Source organism: Lagopus muta, chromosome 6, assembly GCF_023343835.1.
Source record: "Lagopus muta isolate bLagMut1 chromosome 6, bLagMut1 primary, whole genome shotgun sequence".
Classification (NCBI taxonomy): Eukaryota; Metazoa; Chordata; class Aves; order Galliformes; family Phasianidae; genus Lagopus; species Lagopus muta.
In genome coordinates, this window is record NC_064438.1 from 51376881 (window position 1) to 51403519 (window position 26639).

The following is a 26639-nucleotide window of genomic DNA, read 5'->3' on the forward strand; positions in this document are numbered from 1 at the left end:
TAAGCACATCTGTCAAGCATGCTAAAGACAGCTATGAGGCACAATTATGTGCAAACAAGAGCTCCATTAGACTCCAGAGCTGTGATTAAGAGCAGTTAATAGTGGATACTTAATCAGCAATCACCCCTTTCAGCTACTTATAAATGCATAAAGCCAGCAAACAGCAGCACTTAAAGATACAGTATGCTGTCCAAAGCTTGTTTTATGCAGCAGATGGGCAGCAAAGTAGTGGAGAGATCTCCTTATTAGTGTTGAATGTTTATACTGCCAAGGAAGGCAGAGCGGAAAGTAAAGGAGAGTCTGAATACTCACTACAGAGAGAGAGAGCCTGGGCTGACTATCTACCATGGAGAACCTTACTTTTGTAGTCCCAGCATTGCCTGGGGCTTTAAGTATTTATGTTTCAAGCATGCACCTTCCCCTAGCTAAAACCAAGGCACGAAACAGAGGTGTTTTCCCAGAACAGTGGTTCCCAAACTTGCCTTCCCAAACTGCCAGAAGGCAGCAGGTAGAGCTGCAACAAAGATAGCTCCCAGCCATCACCGTGCTTCCCTTGTATCTGTAATGAACCCCACAACAGCCATAGAGTTCCCTGATCATCCAGTGGTGGCATCCTAGGAACCTGTCTACTGCTGGACAGTGTTTTTGTTGTAAGAAGTTCCCTGTCGTTACATTTACCTTGCCATGATCAGATATATTTAGTGTGTCTCTTTTGTTTAAAAGCAGAGGTTGAGACTGATTCTGGAGATTATAAAACAAAAAAAGGTTGTGTGGTACAATGAGGTATGTAAACTTGCAAAGACATTTGTATGTGAACTAACCCCAGTTCCTTCGGGACTTTACAGACCTAATCAATATTTAGCATATCAGCTAAGCTTTTTGTCTTTGTGTCTAATCACAAATACATCTAAAACAAATTTGCTACTCTGATTTTCACTGACTAGGGTGTTGATCTTGTGCTGAGTGGAGTCAGTGCTGATCTCCCCACAACACTGGGTCACATCCCACATGTCCGTCCTCTGTGTCAGCAGCAGCCAATCTCATTTCCCTGCAGATAATTAAAAGACAGTATTCTAACCACGTGAATCCAGCTTCATGTGATAAACAAAGTCCTTGCTTTGATCCCATTATTTTTCTCAAAAATTGTAAAAATGCAATTTCAGTACCTACCTCCTGCAAATAATGATGTTTGGTTTGCTTGTGGGTAGCCACTTACTATAGCACCATATACATACAGACATCTGGATAAGGAAATAAAACACTGGGCCCAGGGATAAATACATGCTGGGATGAGATACCAGCTCCAACTCAAAGCCAAGTTCAATTTCTCAAGATACTGCACACAAGGTAGTGCATTGGAGCAAACAGACCGTGCACACTTCTTTGCACTCGTGCATTTTTATGGGACAAGGTAAAGGAGGGGATTCAGCTTTTGTCACTGAAAAAAAATAACATGCAGGGATCTTGGTACATATAACTTCCCTCCAATGGGCAGTTTTCTTGCCCACTGTGAGAAAACTTTAGGAGTTTCAGGCCAAAACTTTTATAAACAAAAGTTTGCATGCTTATTGAAAGTGCAAAGAAAAGCAGGAAAAATAAACAGTTAAAACATCCACTGTACTGAAATTGCATAGTTACTTGTCCTTTCCACCCTGATGAACACCTCTTGTGAACTGAATCAATGATGCCAAATCTCTTACTCTCTCATTTCCTGAAAGGAATGTGTTTATTCTTCAGCATCCCCCATGCGTAGGGGGGACAGGAACCCCTAGCCCTGAGGGCATGGAGCAGAGGAAGCTCTGCAGGATTCCCACGTAGGGTTGCTTTTGTTTCTGCACCTGAAGCATCACTGCTAGCAAGAGAAAATGAGAGATATTGGGTAGTTATGCTCCTGACTACTGCTGTCCTCTCCTCTTGGCCCTTCAGTACCATGTTTCATGATTATGTTGAGAGAAAAAGGGGAGTGGTAGTATTAGTTTAAAAATCCTGATGAAGATTTACAGCAAGAGCAGAACATTGTAGAAAAAAGTAGAAAATAGTAGCAGTGAGGGCTCGTGATTATGCTGCAGAGGGAGGGCAGCTGGAACCGAGAGTTGTGTAACTCAAATTATATGTTTTAAGCACAGAGATTCTTGCATGCAGGTTTGAAAAAAAAGGTTACTTTTAACAAACGGAGATGCAGACAGCTTCAAATTCTCCTCTGGAGACACAGCAAAGCAATATAGAGGAATGCATGGAAAGCCAGCGCCACTAAGAACTAAGAAGTGACTGAGTCAGGCACATCCTTGAGATGCCACCAGTGCCCACAAGTGCTCACAGCTGCAAGGGCAGTGGAAAAGCAGCACTTGAAATCTTCAACTCCCTTTTTCCCTTCATTCCTGTGTCATTTGGAAAAGTCACAGGAAACAAAATCTATTTGCTTTTCTTAGTCTGTAGCCATGGTGTTTCCTCCCCCAAATGCAACTCAAGCCTATTCCTCTTGGCAGCCTTAGCAAACCAGAAGTGCTCCCCATCACAAAGATGGGAGACCCCAGGAAAAGAAGTCCAGTACTTTTTTCCAGGGTGATTCACGTGATTTATAACCCTATCTGATTTTCTTCAGAGACCACCTTTAAGTTCTTGTCACACTCCTTGTACTCTCTGGCTGGAGCTAGAATTTGCCAGGTTGAAGTGAAGCTGTAGGAATTTTCCTTCTTATACAAATGCACTTGCAGTGATAAAGGCTACACCTCCTTATTCCCCACACCCCAAAATCCTTTAGAGTCTCTATAAAAGCAACAAAGAAGGGACAGTATTTGACCCGCCAGGAACAGCCTGTGACTCTGTGAAATAACATTTCAGAGCTGTATAAGGACTTAGGTAATCAGCTATTCAGTTCTCTCCTCTTGACCATAACTTGTTATGCAGCAGTTTCTGTATTAACACTATTATTCTTTTATACCCAAATAATCTCTATTTCCAATATATTGGGGGTCACCTTGTGTTTGTGTGTGTCCTGGCAACAGCTAAACAAATTTCCAACCAAATGTTCAAACACTGCAGCCTGATGAGGCTCAGAGGGAAAAGGCAAAAGCAAAAGTCCACAGTGCTGTTTGCCAGCAGCTATGATACATATGTGGACACAATGGGAGTTCAGCCTATCTCACCAAAGAACAAAGTTTTGGAATCAAGGTTTTCCTTTGTTTTCTTTTAACTTAATTAATGTTTTAAATTTAGACAACTAGATGCTTCACCTCACCCCATGCAGACTCAGTGGTGTCTGTGGGCTGATTTCTAATGAACCAAAGCAATGCGATCAAGCTAACGGCTGTCTTCCTGTGCAACCTTTGCCATCATATCTGTCATTAGAAATGGTATTTCCTTCAGCTGTTGAGTGGGACTGGTGTTTAAATCAACAACACACAGTTCTTTCCTTCTGACAGCCCGAACTCTCTCAAGAAACACTCCCAGATGGGAGCCTACCCATGGCTCAGGCAGCGAAGGCACAATACACACATTTTGCTCTATCATGCTGTGACAGAAAGTTTGTCTGTGCCCTCTGAAGTCCCAGGCTCACAGCTGTGACTCAGTTCTGTTCCCCAGTAGCACTTCTCACACAAGGTGGGAGATGTTCTTCAACTTCATGAAGTGCCACACACAGGCTTCATTTGACAGATGGTGACACTGGACAAAACAAAATGGGTGTCCAGATTTATTAATTCAGCAATTTAACACGTAGATCCATATACCAACATTCTGCTTGCAAAACACAGGACTCGTGTTATTGCCCAGTTCAAGAACAGAGCTGCCCAAACTCTTCAACATCAGTATCAATCCTAGAAACTCGAGCAAGGTTTGTAGCAAATATATAAAAACTGGCAGTGCTAGAAGTTTAAGTTACCTGAGTTAGTACCACAACCAATCCACACAACAAACCAGACCACTCTCACTTTAGAGGTGCGAACAGTTTGTATTTTCCCCTCCTCCTGCAGGCATCACATCAAGGCAGAAGAAATAACGGAGGCCCGGAGACATGCTAACTCATCCCCAGAGCACTGCCAGCCTCTCGGAAGCCAGGCTCTGCATCACCAGAAGGCCTCCTGCCCTGACTGGACATCACACTCCTCCTGATGCAGCATTCCACCCTTTGCCCAAAGGCCCAATGAGCCGCCATGGAGGCTTCAGCACCCTCAGCCCGTGCCTTACGTGACCTGCGTTGTGCCCCGGGGGTGTCTGTGGGGTCATGGTCCAGATTGATGCAGCAGCAGGGAAGGCACAGGCTTACCAGCCTCCATCCTAATGCCCAACATCCCTACCTGCTCTTAAGCCAAACTTCTCTTAACACAGTGGCAGAATGCGGCCCAGTGTTCAACCCTAGGGAAATTTTAAAAATAGCAGTGCCTCAAATAAATGGAGGGTATGAATCCAGCAGTGGCCATACCCTCACAGGGGGAAGCGTTATCCCTCATTTCATTGCCCACACTCAGTCTTATCTGGCCAGGACCAAGACTCAAAATGTATTTGTGTTCTCAATCACTTAAAGCAAGCAAAATCAATTACAAGAACAACAACAAAAATATGCATTTTGGTCAACATATGGCTGTGTAAACAACATCTGGCTCCCAGATAACACTTATGTGCAATTAAGTTGAAGCATGGCTGTGGTCCTGCAGTAATCTCACATGTACAGCTACATACATAAAATTTGGAGAAGTAGGGCTCCAGTTCCTGTCAAAAGAAAAAAGTTTTCCAGGGTACTGTGTTATGCACATTTTCAGCTCATCCTTTAGTAAGTCTCCGGGTTTCAATCCCATTCTCAGCTGCTTGCACTCTTACGTCTTTGCATTCAAGCTGCAGAACGTGTATTTTCACCTTACTTTTGCTTTGAAACTGGGAACGTGCAGTATTGTGTTTTTAAAGATTCAGAGCTTTATTTCTCAAGTTTTGTAATAACGTTGTACGATAGTTTTGTACATAGCTGTCAATTTAAAATGATCTATGCTTGTTGAATCTATGGTGTGATACTGTGCTGAAACAGGAATCAAGCAGAAGAGATTGATGTATTTAAGAACTATGCCTTTATATGGTAACCTGCTCTGTCTAGACTAATGTTCAGGATAAACCTTATTTTGCTTTGCTCTATAGGAATAGCAACATCCTTGCAACATCAAAGACTTTGCTGGACTGAGGTAAAGGTTATGCCAAGAATTAAATCAATGGTTTATTTTAACCAAAGCATTGTTACTGAGAATTGTTAACAAAAGCAAAGATGTGTTTGGAGTAGGTGCATGGGCAGACTCTGCTCAGGAAGCCTTGCAGAGCAGCACAACTGCGTTGCAGCTGAATTCACGTTCCTGGCTGGCAGAAGCAAGCTGCAAAACCACATAACCCACCCCAGGTTTGACATGTGAGACCACTATGCCACCTTTAAACTTTTCTCCTTTTTTTCTCTCCTCTATTTCAGTCTCTGAGTGCATCACCCAAGAATCAGCTCTTCTTGCTGTCATTAATCAAGTTTCTCTTTCTCAGATTAGACTCCAGCCTACCAAAGTCCAACTAGCAAACGTTTTCCCAGCAGCTTTGCCTTCTCTGTGTTACCAGCAGGAGCCTGCAGCCCAGATTCACAGAGGGCAGCCAGCCTCCTCCAGCCCACCCTGCTGATTTATCGATAGGAACAAAACTGCTGTCAGTATTTGGGAACAAGCAAGGCTTTTTGGTGTTACCTGCCGAGGGCCTTCAAAGAGAGGGTGTTAGGCATTATGTTCCCACTGTCTTCAAGCATTTATGGAGCAACTGGTATTTTGAGCCACTGCTGGTTCTTTGTTCCGCAGTCATTTTTGAAAACTATAATAAATTGTCTGTTAAAATCAAATCCCAATCAACAGATCAAAGCACAGCATTTATAATGTATTACTCCAAAGTAGCTCTGCTTCCATTACTGTGATTATTTAGCAAGAACAGGGGGATGGAGTCAGAGCAACTCAAAGAAAGACGCTCAGCTGGGATGTGCAGTTTTGCTCTATTTGTCACTTTAGAAGTTCATTTTTCAGTGTTTGTAAGACCAAATAAGTTGCTGGTAAAAGCCATGCAATTTGCAGCTATTTTAACGGGTATGTTTTCGTTTAAGCCAACAGTGAGTTTGGACCTCAGAAGAGAATTCCTGTGGTTATATTACAGCAAATGCACATGGAGTCCATTACGTAAACCAGCCTGTGAGCACCACAAGTTCCTAGCTGTCAAGTAACTGCGTATTCCTCAAATAAGCATTGTTTGTATGATAAAAATGAAGTTGTGGATGAAATCTGCAGAAGTTTTTTCCAAGTACTTCGCATCAAAATGTGGAAATATGTTTTAAAGGCTGGAATTGGAATTTCAGTGCTTTTTTGTTTTAATTTCATTACTGAAAATATTTCAAAATTTAGAATAAAAGAAGTCAAAGTACTTGACAAGTCTCTTTATTTTATGGAAATTATTATTCACCAGAATTTTTCATGCCTACAAGTTTTGATATACAAACTTACCATGTATACAAGCTTACTGGTTTTTAATAACCAACACTGTACCAATCCTAGCTCACTCAATCTACACATATGGCAGCAGCAACAACAACAAAATATGAGGTAACAAGATAGTCACAGAACTCTATTCACCTAATTCTACTGAAAGCAAATACAGTCATGAACCAATTCCATCATAAACCACCATTTTGTTCAGTCACCCCACAATCACACTGTAGACAGGGTATGAAAAACAGCTTTGCCACATTCAGAAACTTGACTACAGAGTATTTAAAATTAGGCAGCAATAGTGACAGGACCTTGCTGAGTCTCTTATTAGTGGTTATTCTGTGTAGGGACAGCAGGATTTGCAATGGCAGTGTGGGTCTGTTGTAAAGAGAAAGAGTTCCACCTATGCAGTGTAGAGCACATATCATACCAGATTCTCCACAGATCACTGCAAGTTCATCAGCGTTTTCAGCACTAAGTTTAACTCACTCTTTCATCCATGCTGATCTAGCACTTAATTCATATTAGAGACTCTTTGCTGCGGGATGTACAATTCTGCAAGAACTCAGTGTGACAATTCACACAGAGCCAGGTGGCAGCAGGAATTAACAGGGGATCTGCTCTTCTCTAATGGAGACTTCAAGCAGACTCAGCCTACGTTACTCAAAGTCGGCAAAATTACTTGTGACAGTCAGCTCCTATCAAGTCAGTTTTGATAGACTCCCAGACTGTCAAAGCAGGATTTCTTCTAGCGTCAACACACTTTGCTTTTGACAGCTACATCACATACAGTTGCCTAGCTCTCAGCATGCAGAACCTGATGTGCTTGTTTAGCACTTAAGCAGCTTCATAATCTGCAATGAGTTTAGCCATGATTTGGTGACAAGCAATTACCAAATCCAGCAGTCAGAATAGATAGAGAGTAGAAAGAAAAAAAAGAGGTTGCACAGGCAAAAGGGAGAAAAATCTGCATATGCTGCTGCAATCCTTTGAAATCCAGAAGTCTATTTTGTAATCAAAATAAAACCCAATATAGCACCTAATATTCAAGAGCTATCCTTTGTGGCCAACAGACCTTTCCTATATAGACTGCCACATCCCATAATCTCCATTCGTCAAGGCTTTCATGGCTCAGTCAGACAAAACAAGAGCTGAGCTGATCTCTAGTGGTGGGGGTGACAGTCCTTCTCTGAATGAGAGCTTGGACAAATGATGTCCAATGTACTTCCCAACAAATATTCATAATTTTCTTGATTTAGCAAGAAACTGAAATGAGTAGTTCTGAATTTAAAAAAAAAAAAAAAAAAAAAAGTGAGTCATAGGATTCTAGAAACTCTTTCAGGTTTATACTTTGCATCTCTCTGGTGAAACAACAGTATGATAATGCTCAAAAAATATATGCCCCTAAAATAACAGTATATTCACTGCATTCACTGCATTGGCAGTCCACAAACCCATCCTGGATCTCAGCTATACATGCTTTGTTTCTCTAAAATATCACCTCAATAGGAAGGATCCTAGGAAGAAAAGAACTGAGGGACTTTTTTTTGCCTCCAGGTAATTTCAGCTGCTCTATTTTCTTCCAGAGGTCTGGAGGATAGAAAAGATATCCTGAGCTCCACAAGACACATCTACCTGCCCAAGTCTGCATAACTTCACCTAGATCAAATGGCAGCTAATACAGTAATCTTTTCCAAACCATGACCTATCCCAAATCTAGCAAACAACTAAAGACTAAAGCTATTATATCCTGCCAGCAATCCCTTCATGTGTATAAGCCCCTACTAAAGTAACTCGTGAAATTCCCTTTCATTTTGAAAAGTTCATCCCTACTTACCACCAAGTCCTCAGTTAGTCCTACAATACATCTCCTATCTTCACAGCTTATTGCATGGCTCGTTGGTTGAAATGCCTCGCCTCCCTGTCCCAGCACACAATGACCAGCTCAGAGGTCTTAGCACAGTTTCACTCAGTGTTAGCCATCCACAGCTGCTGCTAGCCCAGACTCCACCTACAGCAGATCCCAAGGTTCCTATCGTTCTGCCAGCTGCTAAGAAGTGCAGCCAGTTCCCATAAAGAAGTTTTTGTTAACTCCATCACTAGGCTTGAGCCTAGAAGCATCAAACGCATAGACTTGGCAGCCATGGTTGCAGGCACATCATTTCTCTATGCCACAATTTCCCCATTTGTGAAACAGGAGCAGTAGGTAACAATTTGACAACTGTTAATTAACAATATAACAAAAGAAATAATTTTAATAATGCACAAAATCAGTTACATCAAAAGACATTTGTCATTATAACAAATTTGAAAGGAACAATATAACTGTAAGACCTGAAATCAGATTGGAGCAAACCCTTGTAAACAGCAGGAATGTAGATGAAAGGAAGCCTTGTGACAACACAATACTCAATAAACATTGTCTGAGCAAGAAAAAATATAGATCTCTAATTTCTTTAACTTCTTTATCATTGTAGTAATCTTAAATATCAAGGTTAAATCACATCTGTTAAATAGTCAACAATGGGGGATATGACATAAGTCTCTTACTGCAATCAAGAACACAAATCCAAACCACAGCAAGTGTAGCCTATCAGGAGGCACTGAGCAACAGCTCTGTACTAGTGAAGGACCTCAGTTTTGCATGACTGATTATTGCTATCCGTGGTTATAGCTCACTTTTAGCTATTCAGCAAACAGCACGTCTAAAATATCTGAAGCTACACAAATTGACTCATTGCATATTCTTTTGATTGTTACCTTGAAAGTCTGTAGACATAGTGTTTTTAATCAACTTCAAATTATATTCTAATTGGGAATGACTTACAAGGGCAAATACCAGGTTTTGTGAAGTGCTTCTTGGAATCTCTACTTCTAGCATAATAATGACTAATAGAAGAACTTTTAGCTAGAAAGAAAACTAGCTCTTACCTGATAACGTAGCCCCATATCAGCTCATCAGTAATGCTAAAAAAGGAAAAAGAAAATGAGAGCACTCATGTGGTCCAAGACATAGAGGTTAAGCAGATTTTTAGATCAAACTTAAAAGCTTATATCCTAGCCTATCAAAACACAACTCATCTTTCTGAGCTACACAAGAAGCATGCACATTTTCAGTGCACTAGTAAGCAAATAGAAATGAGAGTCTATGTTGTAGTAGTCCTCAAACAAAGTACTGAAAACAACTTCAAAGTTAATTGTAAATTAATTGATTTCAACTGTATCATCAGAATTAGAATGGTGAATTGAATTGGTCTCCATTCCCTGCCTTGCCTAAATGGTCTCAAGCAATTACCTTGTTTTCATAGCTTTCAGGAGCAAGCCAGTCCTTACTTGGTTGCATTGACACGTGTGCATATATTTACATGAGATGGTAAAATTCCTTCATACTCATGAGCTCATTTGAACAGTATCAGCAATGTAAGTTATTTCTGCTTTGAAGCTATACTGAAGCTCTAATCTTTCAAAAGTAGGAATTTCTCTAGTCTCAGAAGTGTAATCTTTTATTACATTATTATAAACCTGTTCAACATTCAAAGCATATTGGTTGTTCCTTGTGTAATATTTTTATTTTACAAAACAAAGGTTTCCTTTACACAATGCCTATCATGATTTAGAGGAAGGATCTAGTTAGAAGGAAGAAAAACCTTCCTAATTAGTGGTGCTTTATTGATTCTTCTAATGGCTTAATTAATATAAATAGTCAGCAAAATTTTAACTATATTATTTCTAATCAGATTTTCTGTCATTTTACTCCTAATATTTTTGGCAGAAAATTAGTAGCTCCTCATTGGTTCTTTCGTAGCACCAAATCTCTCCCTTGTCCCCCTGGGACGAGGTTTGTTAATGTAATAACAAACATCTGCACAAGTTCAGCAGAAAAATAGTGAGGCCTTGAGGGGGATATATTAAGTCATTTACATAAATTAAAAGTAATCCTGCTTTACCTTTGGGAAAGTGTTAGTGCTTATTTGTGCTAAAAAAATATATTTATAGATGGCAACTAAAATTAATTCAAGTAAACAGAAAATACAGTTATTTCTCATTTTCTATTATATCTCCTTGGCTTAGCTATTACATCTACCTTCCATTCCATGTGTAAATCAATAGTTATTTTCCAGTTGATTTAATATTTAACATTTCTTAGTGTAAATCGTTTATCACCAAATTATGATTAAAATTTAAAGCAAAAGATTTGTATCTTCCTTATGCATTGGATTCACTGGTTCACAGTTTTACCGAGGCTGTCATTAGGGCTGGATGCTATCATCAATACAAATTGCTAGGCTTTCAAGACAAACTATTTCAATCACAGGAGATGCTTTAGAGGAGCACTCTAGAATAGAGAAGCCTCAATTGTAGGCTTTAATGAAGCTCCCTTAAGATAATTTTGTCTATAAAAGTCATTACTTAGAATTGCTGGGCCAGGAAGAAAATGGTCATTCGTAATTGTTAATGTAGTCCTTTGGGAGTATAAACATGGTATTTTCCCAACTGATCCTGTGCTGAGTGTAAAAGTGAAAGCGTTTATCCAGCTGACTCCATCAGAACTGCTTATACTGTTCAAATTTGTTTTGTTAAAGACTTGTGCAAGGACTGGGGTAACAGAGGACTTGGCTTCCTTCTACATATAGCCTCTAATTGTGCCGCTTCTGGAACGCTGATGGTTTGCTCATCACTCCCTTATCAACATGGGGTGTTTCTACCAGCGTTGATAGCCATTACTATGGAAATTAAGAGAGAAATCACAAGGCAACTTCAGTTACTTAAGTGTAAGTATCCTAGGAAGTTATTTAGGCATAAAATATATAACTGTTTGCTAAAGAAAGAATAATTCAGTCAAGAAAATACGACCACAAACCAGCAAGTAGCCCTGCTAACCTTAGCAGGTCCAGTTCCATGTCTAAAACCAGACATGCAAGTAAAGAGACTTCTGTGTAGTATTGTACAAGAAGCTTTGAGAAAAACTCTACAATTTCAGGGCAAAAATAAAAGTTGCCCTAGCTTAAAATGTGGTTAAAGGGTAAAATAAGACAATATTATTTATTTTTACTCTTCCCAGTCCTTTCCCTAGGGGATCACAACTCTCTAAGCAGTTCAGCTGAGTTCTCCTCAGCTGCAGCTTGTTTAATTTATTAGGCTAATGTTTCTCTCAAAATCCCCACCCTTCTGCAGTCATTCTAAGTTGTGGTAATATGGTCTCTTAGGAATAAGTGACTCTGTCCCTGCTGCCTGAGAAGTCCCCTGCGTACAGCACAGCACCTGCAGGAAGAATTCATTTCCCTCCTCAAAAGAGGAACTCCACTGAATGGCTGAGCAACAGGGCCAAAAAAGCAACCAGGTAGGGATTTATAGTGCTGATGGCACTTGCTCTTCCTAACTTTCTATGTCAGAACAAGAAAGTAAAAGGATCAAAAGACCCAAATGAGCCTTATCTTAGAAGTACTGTCTTGCTACTGACTCACAGAGCTGAAACAACTGTGAAATGCTACTGGTGGATTAAAAAAAATACTATCTGTCTTGATAGGAAGTTGACTGCTAATTCTCTGTCTTTCTGTAGGTGCTGCAGTAACCAACAGCTGTGGGGAACCTTGTTAATTTATGCATTTCCTCCTTGTCTCGTAGGGCAGCAATATGGAACCAAGGGACAGCACGAAGAACCTGCTAACAAGCACACAGTGCCTGAATCACCGCAAATCACTACCCAGAAGATCTGTTGAGAAGGTGAACAAATGCATTCAGGTTGACGTGGACTTGGAAGTGGAGAATCCTAGTATAGATTTGACTCTTTTTCCAAAAATCAGCCTTTCCAAGAAGCCTCAGCAATGTCCAGGGAACACGTCACCACCCCAGCAAGGTGTCTCCTCACCTTCCCAAGGGCAGCCTGCTATGCCAGCTCTGCTACCATTGCTTCCACCACCTCCATTCCATCCTCCTAGGTGTAAGATTCCTCCCCCACCCCTTCTCATTCCTGGCATAAATGCACCATCACTCCCACCTCCCCAGCTGTGCAGTAATCCTGAGTGCAGCCATTTCACTTGTGGATACAGCGAGCAGCCCTGCCCTAAGAAGACACCGAAGCTAAGGATGAAGGTGTTTCACTGGCAGAAGCTCCCCTCTGACGTGGTGAGACGTACGTGCCTATTTGTAACAACCAGGCTGATGCTAATGTTGGGAGCTAGGCTTTGGCTCAGCACCTCAGGTCATACAAGTGCTCCTATTGCTCAACCTCTGTCCTACAGAAAAAAAAAGCCAGTAATCACAGATAGGGAAAGCCAAATTCTTCACTAAATTTGGACAAAGTGAACGAAATAATAGTTTGGGCAAAGCACTGAATTGAGGCTCTGTTGGCCACTAAAATGTCTTTTTCTCTTTTTCTTAATTTCCACAACATCGTTAGGTGATGCTGTGAAGTTTAATTATGGTTTTCAAAACACACTGAATTGCACTGAGTGGAAAGATGTGTGGAAAAGCAATGCCCTGAGATTCTTTGAGCTTTTTTTCTAATGAACTCCTGGCATGCCATCCCTGACTGCTGTTTCAGCTGAAGCTTTTACTACTTTTTTTGTTTTGTTTTTCCCTTGCACGGCCGGAAGATGCATCATCCAGGAAAACCCTTGTCAATAGGGCTGAGGAACACATAGGCTCAGGGCAGGATCTAGCTTCCAACTTCATTTTGTTCTGACCACTGCTATGTGTTTTTTTTTAATTTCTTTTTTTTTTTCCATGAAAAATAACACTAAGGTTTGTGGTTAATGTGATCTGACAAAGGGCTTTGCATGGCCTGTTCCACTTTCAGCAAAGAGAATGCTGAAAGTTTCCACTTTGCTGCAGCTTTTAGAACTCATGATACATCTTGTAAGAGTTCTCCATTGTCACAAGAAAGGAGGAAATCAGAGAGCTAAGAACTTGCTGTTATGATAAAACATATAAATACACATGCTAAAAACAGTTTGGGCTCAAGTCGTCTTCTCTACGTCATGATCCAAATTCAGCCTCAAATCTAACATCTTCAGTTATACTATTGCAGTCTCTCCTGAAGAAAAAGGAGGTGAGATCCTTTGTTAAAGATTCCAGTGTTGTAGATAAGTTCATACTTTGAAGTGCTGTGTTATTCAGGTGGCTTCTAATGATCCTATAATAACCCAGGGTTTTGGAGTTTTTATTTTCTGTCCAGAGATACTCAAGTTTATTTAACTAATGCAACATCCCCTGTGTGGCTCTCACAATTCTGCATTGGGTAGTGCATCAGTAGTAGTAGTAGTAGTAAAAAGAACAATTGAGTTGATCTGCTGCCTTCATTTTAGTGAATCACATGTGGAGATAGTCTTCCAGATTTAATTATCCTTCAAACATTTGGGAGGCTGTCTTTGGTGTATGCAAATCTTCAACAATTAACAGTAGACCAAGGCTAATGAGTGTCACTAAATCATCTAGGTTAGAAAAGAGCTTCAAGATCACCAAATCCATCCATTAAAATGACCTCCAAAGTCCCAACACAGAACTAGGTTCCTTAGTGCTACGTCCACTCATCTCTTAAATACCTCCACGGTCACGTTTTGTTTACCTTCTGTTTTATTTCTACTTATCACGGTGCCTTGAAAGCGCTCCTCTCTCTGTTAATCCATCTTGAAGTGTTGATCTCTTCTAGAAAGCCGCTCCATGTGGGCTGTGGTACCAAATGGCAACAAGGAGCTTGTAGAGCCTGACTATGCAAGCCTGGAGCTGCTTTTCTGTGCCTCACCAACAAAACCAAAGGAGACGAGACCAGCAAAGAAGACAAAACAGGTACTTGGACTGCTCACTTTTTCTACAGCTTGGCAAATGTGAAAAGCTTATTCACTCTTTACTGTTGGCAATCTTCTATAACAAAGTAGAAAAGCTGAGATATTCTGGTATGCTTTGCCTACAGCTGCCTTGAAACAGAAACAGGAGAGGTCCAGAATTGTATTTGTTGCAGTAACTCTGAGTACAGTACAGTACTTTAGAATGGAAGAACTTGGGAATTAGAGTGCCAATTCTTAAAAAAATGCATTATTCTAGACAAATCTGTTCCATTCTCTATGCCTCTGCCTTTCTCAAATGTTATTACGTGTACTTTTGTAAACTGTGAGCTTTGTAAATTGTTCAATTAAGAGTGATGATAATGTTATTGCTAGAGAAGAGTGAATCTGGCCCGACAAACAAGAGAAGCTCTAAAATTTCTGTTAAAATTAAGGAAGGTGGCTGCATTTTTCTTTTTTTTTTTTTGGCAGGTCACATTCATTAGTCCAAAGAAAAGTCTCCTTCTGAGTATATTTCTGAAGCAATTTAAGTGGTAAGGTTGGAGATAAGTGTATTTGTTTGATGTGCGTACGTATGTTTCAGACATTAAATGAAATGTAGCAGGAACATTTTATAACCACTATCTTTTCTTAGCAAGGAGTCAAGATTCCTGACTGAACATTAAAAATTAAGTAACTTGGAAAGAGACATCCTGAGAAGTTCAGGTCCAAAAATCATTCACAATTTTTGTTCGGTTTTTCTATTAATAGAAAAGAGTTTCTATAATTAATCAATGGAAATCTGGTAAGTCACAGTCTTCATGCTGGAATGAAAAGAAGCAGAAGAAAGGAATCTGTGTAAGTTCCTAGTAAAATAGAATTATTTTCAGATGCTCTGAAATACTGCAGGATGAAGTCCATGGATGCCTGCCTTTTTGTGCAACAGCCCATATTAGAAGGCCTTTGAAAAGAAATTCAGCCTTTATGTTGAGAATAAACCACAGTTTGTCTGAAGGATTTTTTCACATTCTTTTTCCATTACAAATTCTTCTTCTCAGTGGGGAAGAACTGTGAATAACCTAACCCAGTTGCTATTTCTTCTTTCTGCACGATTCCCTGGGTAGTTGTGAAGCTCTCCTCAGGGCAGTTAGTGGCTGTGGTTCAGCAAGCTGAGCCCCATCATGACGGATGGAACTGCCCTACAGCCAGATCTGAGCCCAAAGTAGAGCAGTCTGGACTCATTTCAAAGACATGTGGACTGCCAAAGTTACAGGCAAAGATTTGGAGTAAGGCTCTCTGAGATACTCTTAACTATCTGTAAGCAGGAGGAGAGCTATCAGTTTTTAGCCTGAACTTTGCTGGAAGTGGTGAAGGATTCAAGCGTAAATCTCTCCTCAGTGATGTTGGACGCAGTAAGAGAAGAGCCCTCTGGGTTTGCTGCGTGGAGAGGAACAAAGTTCAGAAAGCACATCTAAACGGTTAGAAAATTTCCTTCAGGCTTCAATGTCTCTTCTGCTCACAGCATCTCTCTTTCTCACAGCTCCAATGAAGAGATTGCTAACATGATTCAGAAAGGGGACAGATCCAGGTTTGATGCTGGGATACTGAAACAGCTACTTAAACTGCTGCCTGAAAGCCATGAGGTATTATGAAGCCTGCTACCGTATCAGAGCTGGTTGTGCTTGCTTGGCTTGAAATATTTTCACTGGTAGAGCAAGAAACTGTGACTGGATCCTGCACTGGGCACCAGAAATAACTCTATGGGTATTTTGCTGTTTCTGTTGTTGCTAGATAAACAAACTGAAATCTTGCAAAGAAGAAAGGTCAGAACTAACAAATGCAGACCAGTTTTATCTCCATCTCTTGGAGGTTCCTAGGTAAGCAAAATTGCCTTTGTTTTCAATCCTTGAGTTTGACTTGTAAGAATGAACACCTCCATTTCCTGTACTAGAGGGATGTTTCTAACAGTCAGTGCTCAAGATAAATAATCTGACTGCAAATTGAACAGCTAGCTGTAGAAACCTTTCTTTCCCAAAGGTCAAACACACATAGTTGGCAAACTAGTGTTACATTAACCTGGGTATTAATAAGCTACTGAGAAAACTTCTGACTGTTGTGCTGCACCGTCTGCATGACACAAAGCTGCAGACGGAACCCAGCCACCAGGATCTTACTCACTCCATCTCTGTTCCAGAGACTGGTACACCAAAGGGATCCCACAAACCAAAGGGTGAATCACAGCACTGCTTGTGCTTTGACCACCTTCCAGGAATTTCCTGACTTTTATGAAGTCAGATGAGATGCATACATATCTTTGTGCTGCTCTTAAAAACAGTGTAATTTGTTGTAAATCATAGGAATAGCCTCCATAAATATGAGCTGCCTGTCCCATAGCCTGAGATGCCTTTTTTGAAAATGCAGTGGTTAAAAGGTGGCATTTATTTTTCTCAAAGTTACAGCTAGCTTTAAAATTACTTTAGAGAATGTTTTTATGGGTCTTCCACAACATTAATCCATGGCTAGGCATAAATATCATTAAAGGGCATCACTGAAATAGAATCAGAATTTCTATTTTGGAATTAAAAAGGAAGAACAAAAATCCTAGCTAGCACTGCCCAGGAATCATCAAAACTTATTGCCTTGTTATGCAAGGAAACGACTGCCAGATTTCAGCATAACATTGCTTTCTGAAAGAGGCATCTTTGGAAATGCCTCAGTGTTTGGTTTATTTATAATGCAGTTCAGTGAGAAGCATGTTGTGTCAGAACATTAAAGTGAACATAACAATGATGGTACTGCACTTTGCCTAAAATGGGTTATTCTCTGCTGAATTTGATTAATTAGGTGCATAGTTTGTTTTTTTTTTTTCCCCTGCTGATTTCTTTTAGCTACCAGTTGCGAATTGAATGTATGCTGATTTGTGAGGAAACACAAATTCTCCTGCAGTGTCTGTGGCCAAAAGCACAAGCCATCAGGACAGCTTGTGAAAGTAAGTGTATCACAGATGTGTCTATGGCCCGTGCTCAGTCACGGGAAGCTTCTATTTCTAATATTGATGTTATTAGAAATGGCATCAATGATTTTATAGGCTATGATCTAATAAAAATTAACCTTTTAATTGCAGAAAATGTAGTTAACAATCAAAACAACAGATTCTTCCCCTTAGAGTTCACTCAGTAGAATGGCAATTTGTGCTGCTGTGCTTTAAGTGGAGCTTCTGTCAACATAAATAAAACACACTGCCTCTCTCCATCAGTGACCCCTGCACAGAAGAAGGAAATTTCCTACGTGTCAGTGCCAGATGTTGTTTGAGTAGAGGTTGAATTTTTGTCCACAGCAATGATTTTTGTCCCTAACAACAAATTGGTTCCAGTTTTCCTTCCATCCATGCTGGTTGCATGCTGGTTGACACATCACAGTCTGTACTGGCTTCCAAAACAAATGTCCCTGTTGACCAGCATTTCAGAAACTCCCTTCACACAAAATTAGCCTTGGTTTTTGTTTTAACACCAGTTATGCCTTAAAGGATGGCATTGAGGCAAAGAAAAAAACCGCTATGCTTTTCTTAACCTAGAATAAATGTACTGAAAATGCAGGCTATCAACTTTTGCCAATTTAAGCACTGCCTCATTTAGTGGGTCTCCCTTATAAGCAGCTGCAGTGACGACACATCCATACTTGATGGAAAAACTGGTTTTCCGTATACTTGTAGAAAAGAGACTAAAACAGAAACTTCATTCATTCTACTTTCATTAAGTTGAATTATTTCTGTACTGGTTGATTTCCAAATTCATAAAGGAGGATTTACACAATCTTGGATGATAATTTTGTTAACTCACTGTCAAATGTAAGGAAAACCCTGCTTCAGACAGCTCCATTTAATTTACTGAGATTGCTTTTTTATTCCTCAGCACTTCTTACCAGTCGTCGACTGCCGGTTTTCTGTCAGTTGATTCTTAAAGTTGGAAACTTTCTCAACTATGTAAGTAGGCTGATATTTTTTCTTTAATTAATTTCTCTATTTCCAAATATAGCCTAAGATACAAACACAAAACTTTTTTTCTGTATCTTCCAGGGGCATCACACTGGAGATGCTGGAGGTTTTAAAATCAGCGCCTTGCTCAAACTAACAGACACAAAAGCAAACCAAAGCCACATTACTCTGCTTCACCACATTTTGGAGGTAGAACAAAACTGTGAAATAATTTCTGTGTTTGTTATTCTCTACTATTAATTCCCCAGAAGCCAAGGGGCTGTAATTTCAGCAGTACCCACCACAGACATCAGAAGAGTGAGCCTCTGTATCTGAAATACAATGAGCGCTTTGCCACCGCTCCCTGGGCAAAAATAAAGATGAAACCCATTAGCAGCAATGCGTAGAAAACCTAGTGTTAGCTTTCTTCCTCAGGTTTGCTTAACATGACTGCTTTGTGTTTTCTTTTTCTTCTGCAACTGCTCTCTCATGGGGACGTGCCTTCCAAATGCATCTGTCAGATGAGGTTAATTTTAGTGTTATGAAGACAAAATCTCAGGTCAGCTTGCGTGCTGTGGCAGCACATGGGATGTAAGCCTGAGCAGTTAAGAGCCTTTTTTTCCTTCTTCTTTCCTCCCTACGGCTGCCAACTGTGACAGAAAGAAATGAACAAGGCTAAACTTACCCCAGCACTTATAAGGACAAAAACTGAAGCATTCATTTTTCAATCCAGATATTGTCCAGCTTGAAAGACTTTCCTGCCCTTTGACAAACAGTGAAAGGTAATGATTTTTTACTTCAATTTTAGGAGGTTGAAAAAAACCACAATGACCTGCTGCAGCTTCCCAGAGATCTTGACTTTGTTTCCAAGGCAGCAGGGTAGGACATTATTTGTTTTTGTCGTGTATGAATTGCCTCTTTTAAGCTAACAACAAGCTGAGTCATTTTATGGTGGTGTAATAAGGTCACAGGATTTCTCTAGTGTGTGAGAGCGTTTCCCTTCTAAAATCAAACAGTTCTGAGATTTGTAAATCAATCTGGTTACAACTTTTCATGTGTTGCTCTGTGTGATTCTTCTTTTAGATGCTCCACTACTGCCTTAGAAATGAAACTAAGTAAATAGTGAACTTGATTTCAAGGATTGTATTCTTCTATATATTGTAAAATAAATATTTCCTGAAGTTGCTCCATCATACTCTTATGCCAGGCCATAAGGACTATGTGTGCAAAGCTGGAGTGAAAACAGAATGGGGCAGTTTACTAGCAAGCAGGGACCTGAGTAAAATATCAGCGCTTCTCTACAGTACAAGTGGGTGAAAAGAAAAAAAGTCTGGTTTTGGTGAGCCTAAAGCCAGCTGAATTTGTTTAGCTCAGAAGAATCACGTGAGGGACATGCTGAATTGCACTAATCAAAATACAGATGTATAGCAGCAGGATTAACAGTTCTAATCTTGTTATGAATTCATAGGAACCTCAAAGTGTTTTAATCTTCTTTGTAACTAGAAGCAAGTGTAACTTGTAAATCTGGGGTAAATTGACATTGTTAAGTAGCTGCTAAATAATAAGATAGAAGTATTTTGATTTGATTATGCAGGAAGCACTAATATAGGAAGTGTCAGGGCTTTTCCTTGTTATCTGTGCAGAATTTATGTTGGATGTTGTTCTGAAGCACAAATTTCTTTCTTCTATGTGCAATAATAGAGGTACTTTTGTTATCTGAATCTAAACCTTGCTGATGCAATAAATGTGCTCTTTTTTGTAAAGTAATTGCTCTTAAATTTAGCCAAACCCCCAAACTTATAAAATTGTTTTATTAGTCAGTCCTGGGAGAGGTGCTTACAGTGCAAATCCTGCACAGGGCTCTTCTATTGCTGTTCATATCTGGATGCACCTTGTTAGACAACATCAGGTTTTGATGAATCAGTGATTTTCTTTTGGTAAATGTGGATATTTGAGGTATAAAACATGTTTGCACTGTAATATGTTTGGTCTTCCATGTGAGGTAAATGAACTTTGAGATAACGCTTCAGACTATAAATAGACGATGGAGAAAAACAGCAAGGAAAAGAACCATTTAATTGTTGACAGTACTGGCACGAGAGTTGAGTGTGTGTTGCCTATGAATAAAAATAGACTGAAAACTTTGGAGGCTTTTGAACAGAGAGGTTCTTACCTGTGCTGCCCCAGGAAATGGTGAGGGCAGAAGCACAGCTGCTTTCTCAGATGAGGGTTTGAGCAGCAGAGAAAAGGGCTTACATAGAGGAAAATTACCTGCATAAGCAGGGTTTGCTAGACAACTAATCCTGCATTCTTTTGCAAGCTGTTTTTTATAATTGCTTTTAAATGGAAAAAAAAAAAAAAAAAAAAAAAAAAAAGACTCACCCCTTTATTTTCATTGTGCCTTTTGTGAGCCTTTCAGGTTCCACTTTGACGCTATGCGGGCTGAAGCAGGTGACAATCTGAAGAAACTGCTGGAAATAGAGAAGCGTTTATTTTTGTCAACAGAGGATTTAAAAATACAGCACACAAAACTTGTTCAAGTAGGTAAAGGGGGCACGAGGTTCTTTGCACCCTGCTTCCCAATCACTTTAAATCTCTTTTCAAAGGCTCCAAAATTCAGCTTGTGATGGACACAGGGGTCTGTGGGCAGGGGTCCTAACAACCTCCCTCTGCACTGGGGTGGAGGAAGAGTCCTGTTCATTCTCCAATTCTGCAAAGTGATACTGTGATAAGGAAACAGCTGAGGGGCAGTCAGCTATGCGTGTGGGCAAAAGAAAGGAAGACGCTAAAAATGAAACTTGTATTCCAGCTATAAATATATATGGGACAGTAACATGTTCTGTCTCAATGCTCTTAGGGGAAAAAAAAAAGGAGTGAACAGATTTACAGTATGTTTTTATGTGTTTATTTCCAGACATCCTAGCTTTAAAACTTCTCAAAACAGGCCTATGTAACTAAAAGGGGTAAATTCTGGTTCTGTGTATCCCTAGATAAGTCATCCCAGTTTGTGCCAAATTTTTGCCTGGTTACATGACAAAAGGGGCAGCATACAATGAGCTGCCCCGGTCCAAATGGAACTGGGGGAAATGCACATGGTTCAGTTAAGAAAACGTAGCATGCTGTCACTGAATCTTAATTGTCAGGTTTATCAAACCTGCTCTTAACTGGGTTGGACTAGATGGTCTTTTCCAATGATTCTACAATTCTGGGCAGCTCAAAATGTATCACTTAATGTGCATAAATTTGTTGCAAACTGTGTCTCAGAGCAGTGTCAGTGCTTCAAAGGACCTGCAGGAGGAGTTGGCCAACATCGAAAAGAAGAAAGAAGAACTAGCTGACTATCTTTGTGAAGACCGAAAAAAAATGTCCTTGGAAGATGTATTTAACACATTGAAAACCTTCAGGGAGCTCTTCCTCAAGGCCTTGCAGGTGGTTTGCATTTGTGACTGTTTAGAGATGGATAACTTCTCTTAGGCAAAGTGTAACTGGATAATATATTTACATGTTGGCATTTTACTGCATTAGTTCAAACCTACAAGCTTTATGTCCACTACAACGCTGTTTTCCCTAAGAGATTACATTTGGCACTCCATTGGCTTACAGGGTCTCGTTCCTTGCATTAAGAGGTAAGAAAACAAATTCACCATAAAGGTTTGCATAACATACTGATTATGCAGTATCTGAATTAATGCACTTTGTCTAAGGATTTCTTAATGCCAGATGACAGTGGCTTCATATACGTGCTTTACTGACTCCAGCAGAGCCCAATGATGGAATTGCCTTCAACAAGTATTGCCAAAATAGAGAAATATCTGTTCTGGGCAAAGGCAGGGCAAGAGAGAGTGAGAGGTCCTTCAGGGCAAATCAGAGCTTCTGGTGAAAGTGAGAGAGCTTCTAAGTAGTGTCTGAAGGCAAAGGATGGAGAAGATTATCTTCATGTTTCTACAACCTGCTCCTCTATGAGACACTGGGCTTCAGTTTTGCAAGCAATGCCACCACCAGGCTCAGAAGCAAAGTATAGTGCCCCAGACAGTCTGGAAATTTTTTGTTATTGTTATTTTCAAACAAAGTGCTTCTTCATTCCCTGAGGGCTCTTGTTATCCATCAGATAACGAACAGAGCAACACATAGGAAATTGATAATATGAAACTTCTTGATCTCCATCTACTTAAAGAGGGGGAAAAAAAGTGTTTCAAACACCACAACTGACACAATGGAAAGGAGCAGGTCTTCACACAGGGCTGAATGTTCCCTACTTCTCAAAAGATAAAAGGAGCAGATGGCAGGAAGAAGGAGACAGGGAGACTATTTTCATTCTGCTCAAAGATAAAACTCAGAATTGAAGCTACACTGAGAACTGAGTTGTAAAATTATGGGGAGAACGAAACAGTTTGATTATGGAGGGCTGGGAGAAACATTTGATTTCTCTTAGCTCTTGCAGCTGTTCAAAGAGGGGAGCTCCCTACAAAGAAGCCATTCAATTTCAGGAAAAGGAGAAGAAAAGTTAAACCAAATCTGCTCTAAGAAGTACCCAGATCATTACAAAGATTACACCAACAGCTCTGCATGGGGATAGGTTCCGAGTGCTCCCGGATAACCAAGCTGAAACAGCTGCTCCTCAGTAGGGTGTTGGAACAGGATGTGCTTTAGATAGTGTGAGGATATAGAGTTGTCAATGTAGCATCTTCAAATTCAGAGATCAAATATGTATCTGACATCTCATAGTGTAAATCCAAAGGGAAACCCTTTTTATTTAATATCATCCATACAGCTGTCTTCAGTAATCCAGGAGATGGAGAAAGGATTGTGAACATTCATTCCTCTGCCTAAGTGGACTTTCTTGTGTTGAAGTAACGCTGTTAACAGCATATTTGTGTCAGATTTCTATGGCTTTGTTTTTAATTTCTCTGTACAATTCAGTTTAGGCTTGCTCAATCCATATTTTTTTTCCTGATGTGTTTTGGATTCTATTTGGTACAGTGTGTGCTGTTCAAATAGCTAGACAACGTACCTACCCTGAACTGATCTCCTTTATTTCTTGTGGTGTGTTACATGCAGGCATTCTCCCAGGGCCTGTAGATCTCCAAGTCTCTCAGCCACCATAAGATCTCTAAGACATTATGCTAAGGCACAGCAGGAATTTATCAGGCAGGCACGTAGGAGGCATACAAAGATGAAAGGCTTTTACCCTCACCCTAAAAGTTCACCAACTGCATCTTTCTTTTGGAAGCACTTTCTTCTCAGGACAAATGTCTTTTTATTTCTTTGCCAAGAAAGCACTGTTTGGTGGTTTTTGTTGGTTTTGGTGTTTTTTTTGGGTTTTTTTTTTTTTTTTGGCATCCAGAAGAGGTCCCCATAACCTTGAACCTGCAGTGTTCCCAACTGGAACACTTTTAGACTAACTGGTCTAATAGTTTTGTGGAAGAAATGATCCCAGCTTTTACCTTCTGTAAAAGATCTGAGGAAATTATGCACATTTCCTGGGACTTTTGTCTGGCTCATAGAAATAGTGGTAGGTGATCTGCAGCTATTAACTGTATCTATCAGTACTACGAGAAAAAGTCTTTTCCGCTGCTAAGCTCCCTGCAAAGGAGATCAGATGTGTCTCACTGAGAATCTTATTTGCACCCATCATCATCTTCCAGGACATTAGTAAATTCTGTGATATGATAAAGCAGTACAAGTCTCTACGACAACAACCCAACAACTACTGAGATACCTACATGTAGATTAGCTATGGACTGGTTGCAATTAAAAGCAGGTGAGCTCCCAGGTGGTGAAGGCAGCGTTCTGATGATGATTGTAGTTCTGGAACAAGGATTCTACAAGCATTTAAGTAAATGGCTTTTTCTCATCTTGATGTCCCACTGTACTTAGTGTAGCTGATCAGAACTGTTCTCCCCTATGATTGTGCTGTCTGTCAAAACCCAGAAATACTTCTCCATTGAGTAAAGGTCTTTCTGTACTAGAAGTAATCATTCAACATCTTTCTTTTCCTACATTAATTTTATCGTCCTGGATCCAAAAGTTCTAAGGAAACCAGAATACAACCTGTCTGCAACAGGCCCAAAGATTTATATCATCCTGACAGTTGGATGCCTCTCAGTACCAGCCATATGGTTTGGACTCTGCTGCTGAACACCACCACATAAATATAGTGGGCAAATTTAAAGGATGCCTGAAGTAAAACTGAATTACTGTTTAACACGGTTGGAATTTCTGGTAGAAGTCTCTGAGTACAAACAATATAAAACCAAGGTTGCTGTGGGATAAATATCTAGAATGTAATTAAGCTGAACAAATGTTGAGTCTTGTGGGCAAAAAGATTCATTAAGAAGAATGTATTTCAGTCTGTATTTGAATTGTTGCAGTTAAAGCTATGAACTCATTTGCTGGTAACATAAGATGGAGAAAGCATTGACCAAGAAGCTCAGTTGTGTTAATTACCCTCAAACCCCAGCAGCTGAGCAATGTCATTGTAAGTGTATATAGGGCATATTTAGAATAGCTGTTAATTGCAAACAGAGTATACTAACTGGCTTTTCCTCTTGTAACCCTTCATATTTAATTTTCTTGTCATTCTATCTCAACGCAGGAAAACCAAGAAAGGAAGGAGCAAGCTGCAAAGTCTGAGAAAAGGAAGAAAGAACTCAAAGTAGAAGACACGAAAAGGCTAAAGGCAGAGCATGGAAAGAGCAGTATATTTAGAAAAAAATGATTCTGTTTTTATTAGTCATATTTTTATTAATTAGAAGCAGATTATGTGCTTAGCTGTGGGTGATCTATCAGAGTAAGAGTGATGTAGCCATTGTTGATGCTATTGTTAAACAGAAAGTTTAGTAAAACATTCATTTTCAAGGGCTCATGAATGATCAGAAGAAATCATGACAGAAATGCTACAAAAAATATCACTCCCAGTGAGCACGTTACTCTATTTTTCTTAAAGTTGGGTAATACACTGGTATTGCTCTGAACAGCTGTTTGAAGGCTTTTAGGGAACACAATGAGGTAGGCAAATGTGAACTTCAAACTGCCACATTGTCACTGAGCCAGGCAAGTTGTGCTACGTATCACTGTTACCTCAACCTTCCCTTTTTTCTGACTGAAGTTCTGCTTCCTTTAAGTGGTTGCGTGTGCATTTCAATAGTATGACTTGCTGAAAAACAGCAGTCTGATGTAAATCCAGAAAAGCTTTTGTTGAGCTGGGTGTGAGGTATTTCTAGTGTTAATATTAACAGGCATGTATTTTAACATGATATTTTGGTCAATAGTTGACCTGCAGTTTTCTTAAAGATTTCTGCTTGGTACCATTTAGTTGTGATTCTTTATTCTTCAGTGAACTACTGCAAAACTGGCGTTAGTAAACTTGAGAGGAGTTCACATAAATATTGCACTGGATGCTCACCCCTTGGAAGACTGTTTTCCTTCCTCCCTGCTGTCTAACTACATGGCCTTCTTTTAGTTTCTCCATCAAAACTACTCATCTTTAGAAATGCATTTTAAAAATATGTGCAAATACACTGAAAACTGACCAAAACAATGTTTTCCATACTGTCTTGACAAGCTGTACTGCAAATGTTTTATCTACTTTGCATAACTACTGTAAAGCTGCGGATTCAAATAATAAACCTTTTCTGATGTAAATACAGACAAGCAACTTAATATGTGGTAAAATAGAATTATAAAGCAACATTCAGATGTAAGAGTTAAAGGTATGTGCCAACCCTATGAAAAATAAGAGCACCAGACCAGAATACACTTTTACTATACAGTTTAGTTGGAAGTGTTGTAGTTTTCAGTCTCTTTTGAAAGGTAATTTTTTTTCTTGGGATGTACATTTATTCAGTATTTGTTTTAGAAAATTGTGCTGAGTACAGGGGATGATGAGAATCAGGCATTTTTGCAATCTTGTTTTATCTATCAGGATCAGATGTGGCAGAGGGCTGGAGATCAGATTCTCTAGCCTATGTGCAATTTGATTTTATTTTTTTTAAATCACATACTTAGCAAATGAAATAACTACTTGCTGAAGGAGAGTATAGAAAATTTAGTGAAATAGAAGGCCTGGTACTGTGTGAAATAACACGAACCTTTAATTTTGTTATGTCCCTTGTAACCCCTGTGCATAAATCTTTGAGGCCCCAATCCCACGCTCTCCTAATCTCTGACCTTAACTCCAGTCACATGCTCTGTTAGTGTCAATGTCTGGTTTATCCAGTTGTCTGAGGATCGTTTCTCTGCAGTTGACAGACATGCCAGGGGAAGCACACAGCAGCAAGGTCTCAGTGCAGGCCGTAATCTCGCTCTCTCTAGTTCAAAAAGAAGATATGAAAGCAGAAGCAAATGTCATTGATGTATTATTAATAGATCACAAGCAAAGGCTTGCAGCTGCTCAAAAGAGCCAGAAACCAGTCTGAA

General features: G+C 39.8%; 2 protein-coding genes and 1 long non-coding RNA gene across 8 annotated transcripts in view; 2 read left to right on the forward strand and 1 right to left on the reverse strand.

Moving 5' to 3' along the window:
• LOC125694565 (inverted formin-2-like) overlaps positions 1-6420 on the forward strand; it is a 37559-nt gene extending 31139 nt beyond the window's left edge. Inside the window, exons 22-23 of one of the 4 annotated variants that reach the window (XM_048948012.1) lie at positions 724-783; positions 3972-6420. In XM_048948012.1, the coding sequence (XP_048803969.1) occupies positions 724-782 (59 nt within the window). In that variant the 3' untranslated portion in view covers position 783; positions 3972-6420. Of the gene's footprint in view, positions 1-723 lie in introns of all 4 variants that reach the window. The other 3 variants (XM_048948013.1, XM_048948015.1, XM_048948014.1) reach the window with 3 other exon arrangements.
• LOC125694567 (uncharacterized) overlaps positions 1-20694 on the reverse strand; it is a 58932-nt gene extending 38238 nt beyond the window's left edge. Inside the window, exons 1-2 of the long non-coding RNA XR_007377605.1 lie at positions 20604-20694; positions 9417-9452 (exon numbers count right to left, since the gene is read on the reverse strand). This is a non-coding gene — a long non-coding RNA (uncharacterized LOC125694567). The remainder of the gene's footprint in view (positions 1-9416; positions 9453-20603) is intronic.
• LOC125694566 (inverted formin-2-like) lies at positions 10964-26083 on the forward strand. 3 transcript variants are annotated; one of them, XM_048948018.1, is made up of 14 exons: positions 10964-11257; positions 11693-11826; positions 12111-12618; positions 14137-14273; positions 14741-14802; positions 15789-15891; positions 16040-16125; positions 17137-17237; positions 18160-18230; positions 18324-18431; positions 19030-19100; positions 20641-20761; positions 21486-21653; positions 24817-26083. In XM_048948018.1, the coding sequence occupies exons 2-14, from the start codon at positions 11794-11796 to the stop codon at positions 24937-24939; spliced, it is 1692 nt and encodes a 563-aa protein (XP_048803975.1). In that variant the 5' UTR covers positions 10964-11257; positions 11693-11793; the 3' UTR covers positions 24940-26083. The 3 variants fall into 3 exon arrangements, with proteins under 3 accessions (XP_048803975.1, XP_048803974.1, XP_048803976.1); XM_048948017.1 differs by lacking the exon at positions 10964-11257 and having other exon boundaries at positions 11671-11826; XM_048948019.1 differs by lacking the exon at positions 10964-11257 and having other exon boundaries at positions 11671-11826; positions 21486-21650; positions 24817-26066.
• The last annotated feature ends 556 nt before the right edge of the window (positions 26084-26639 follow it).

What these genes read in the sequence shown, in the direction of transcription:
- LOC125694566 (XM_048948018.1), top strand. Translation starts at nt 11,794, where the DNA reads ATGGCTGAGCAACAGGGCCAAAAAAGCAACCAG. An exon ending in TGCTGCCTGAAAGCCATGAG is followed by an intron (nt 15,892 to 16,039) that starts GTATTATGAAGC and finishes TGTTGTTGCTAG; the next exon opens with ATAAACAAACTGAAATCTTG. An exon ending in CATCTCTTGGAGGTTCCTAG is followed by an intron (nt 16,126 to 17,136) that starts GTAAGCAAAATT and finishes GATTTCTTTTAG; the next exon opens with CTACCAGTTGCGAATTGAAT.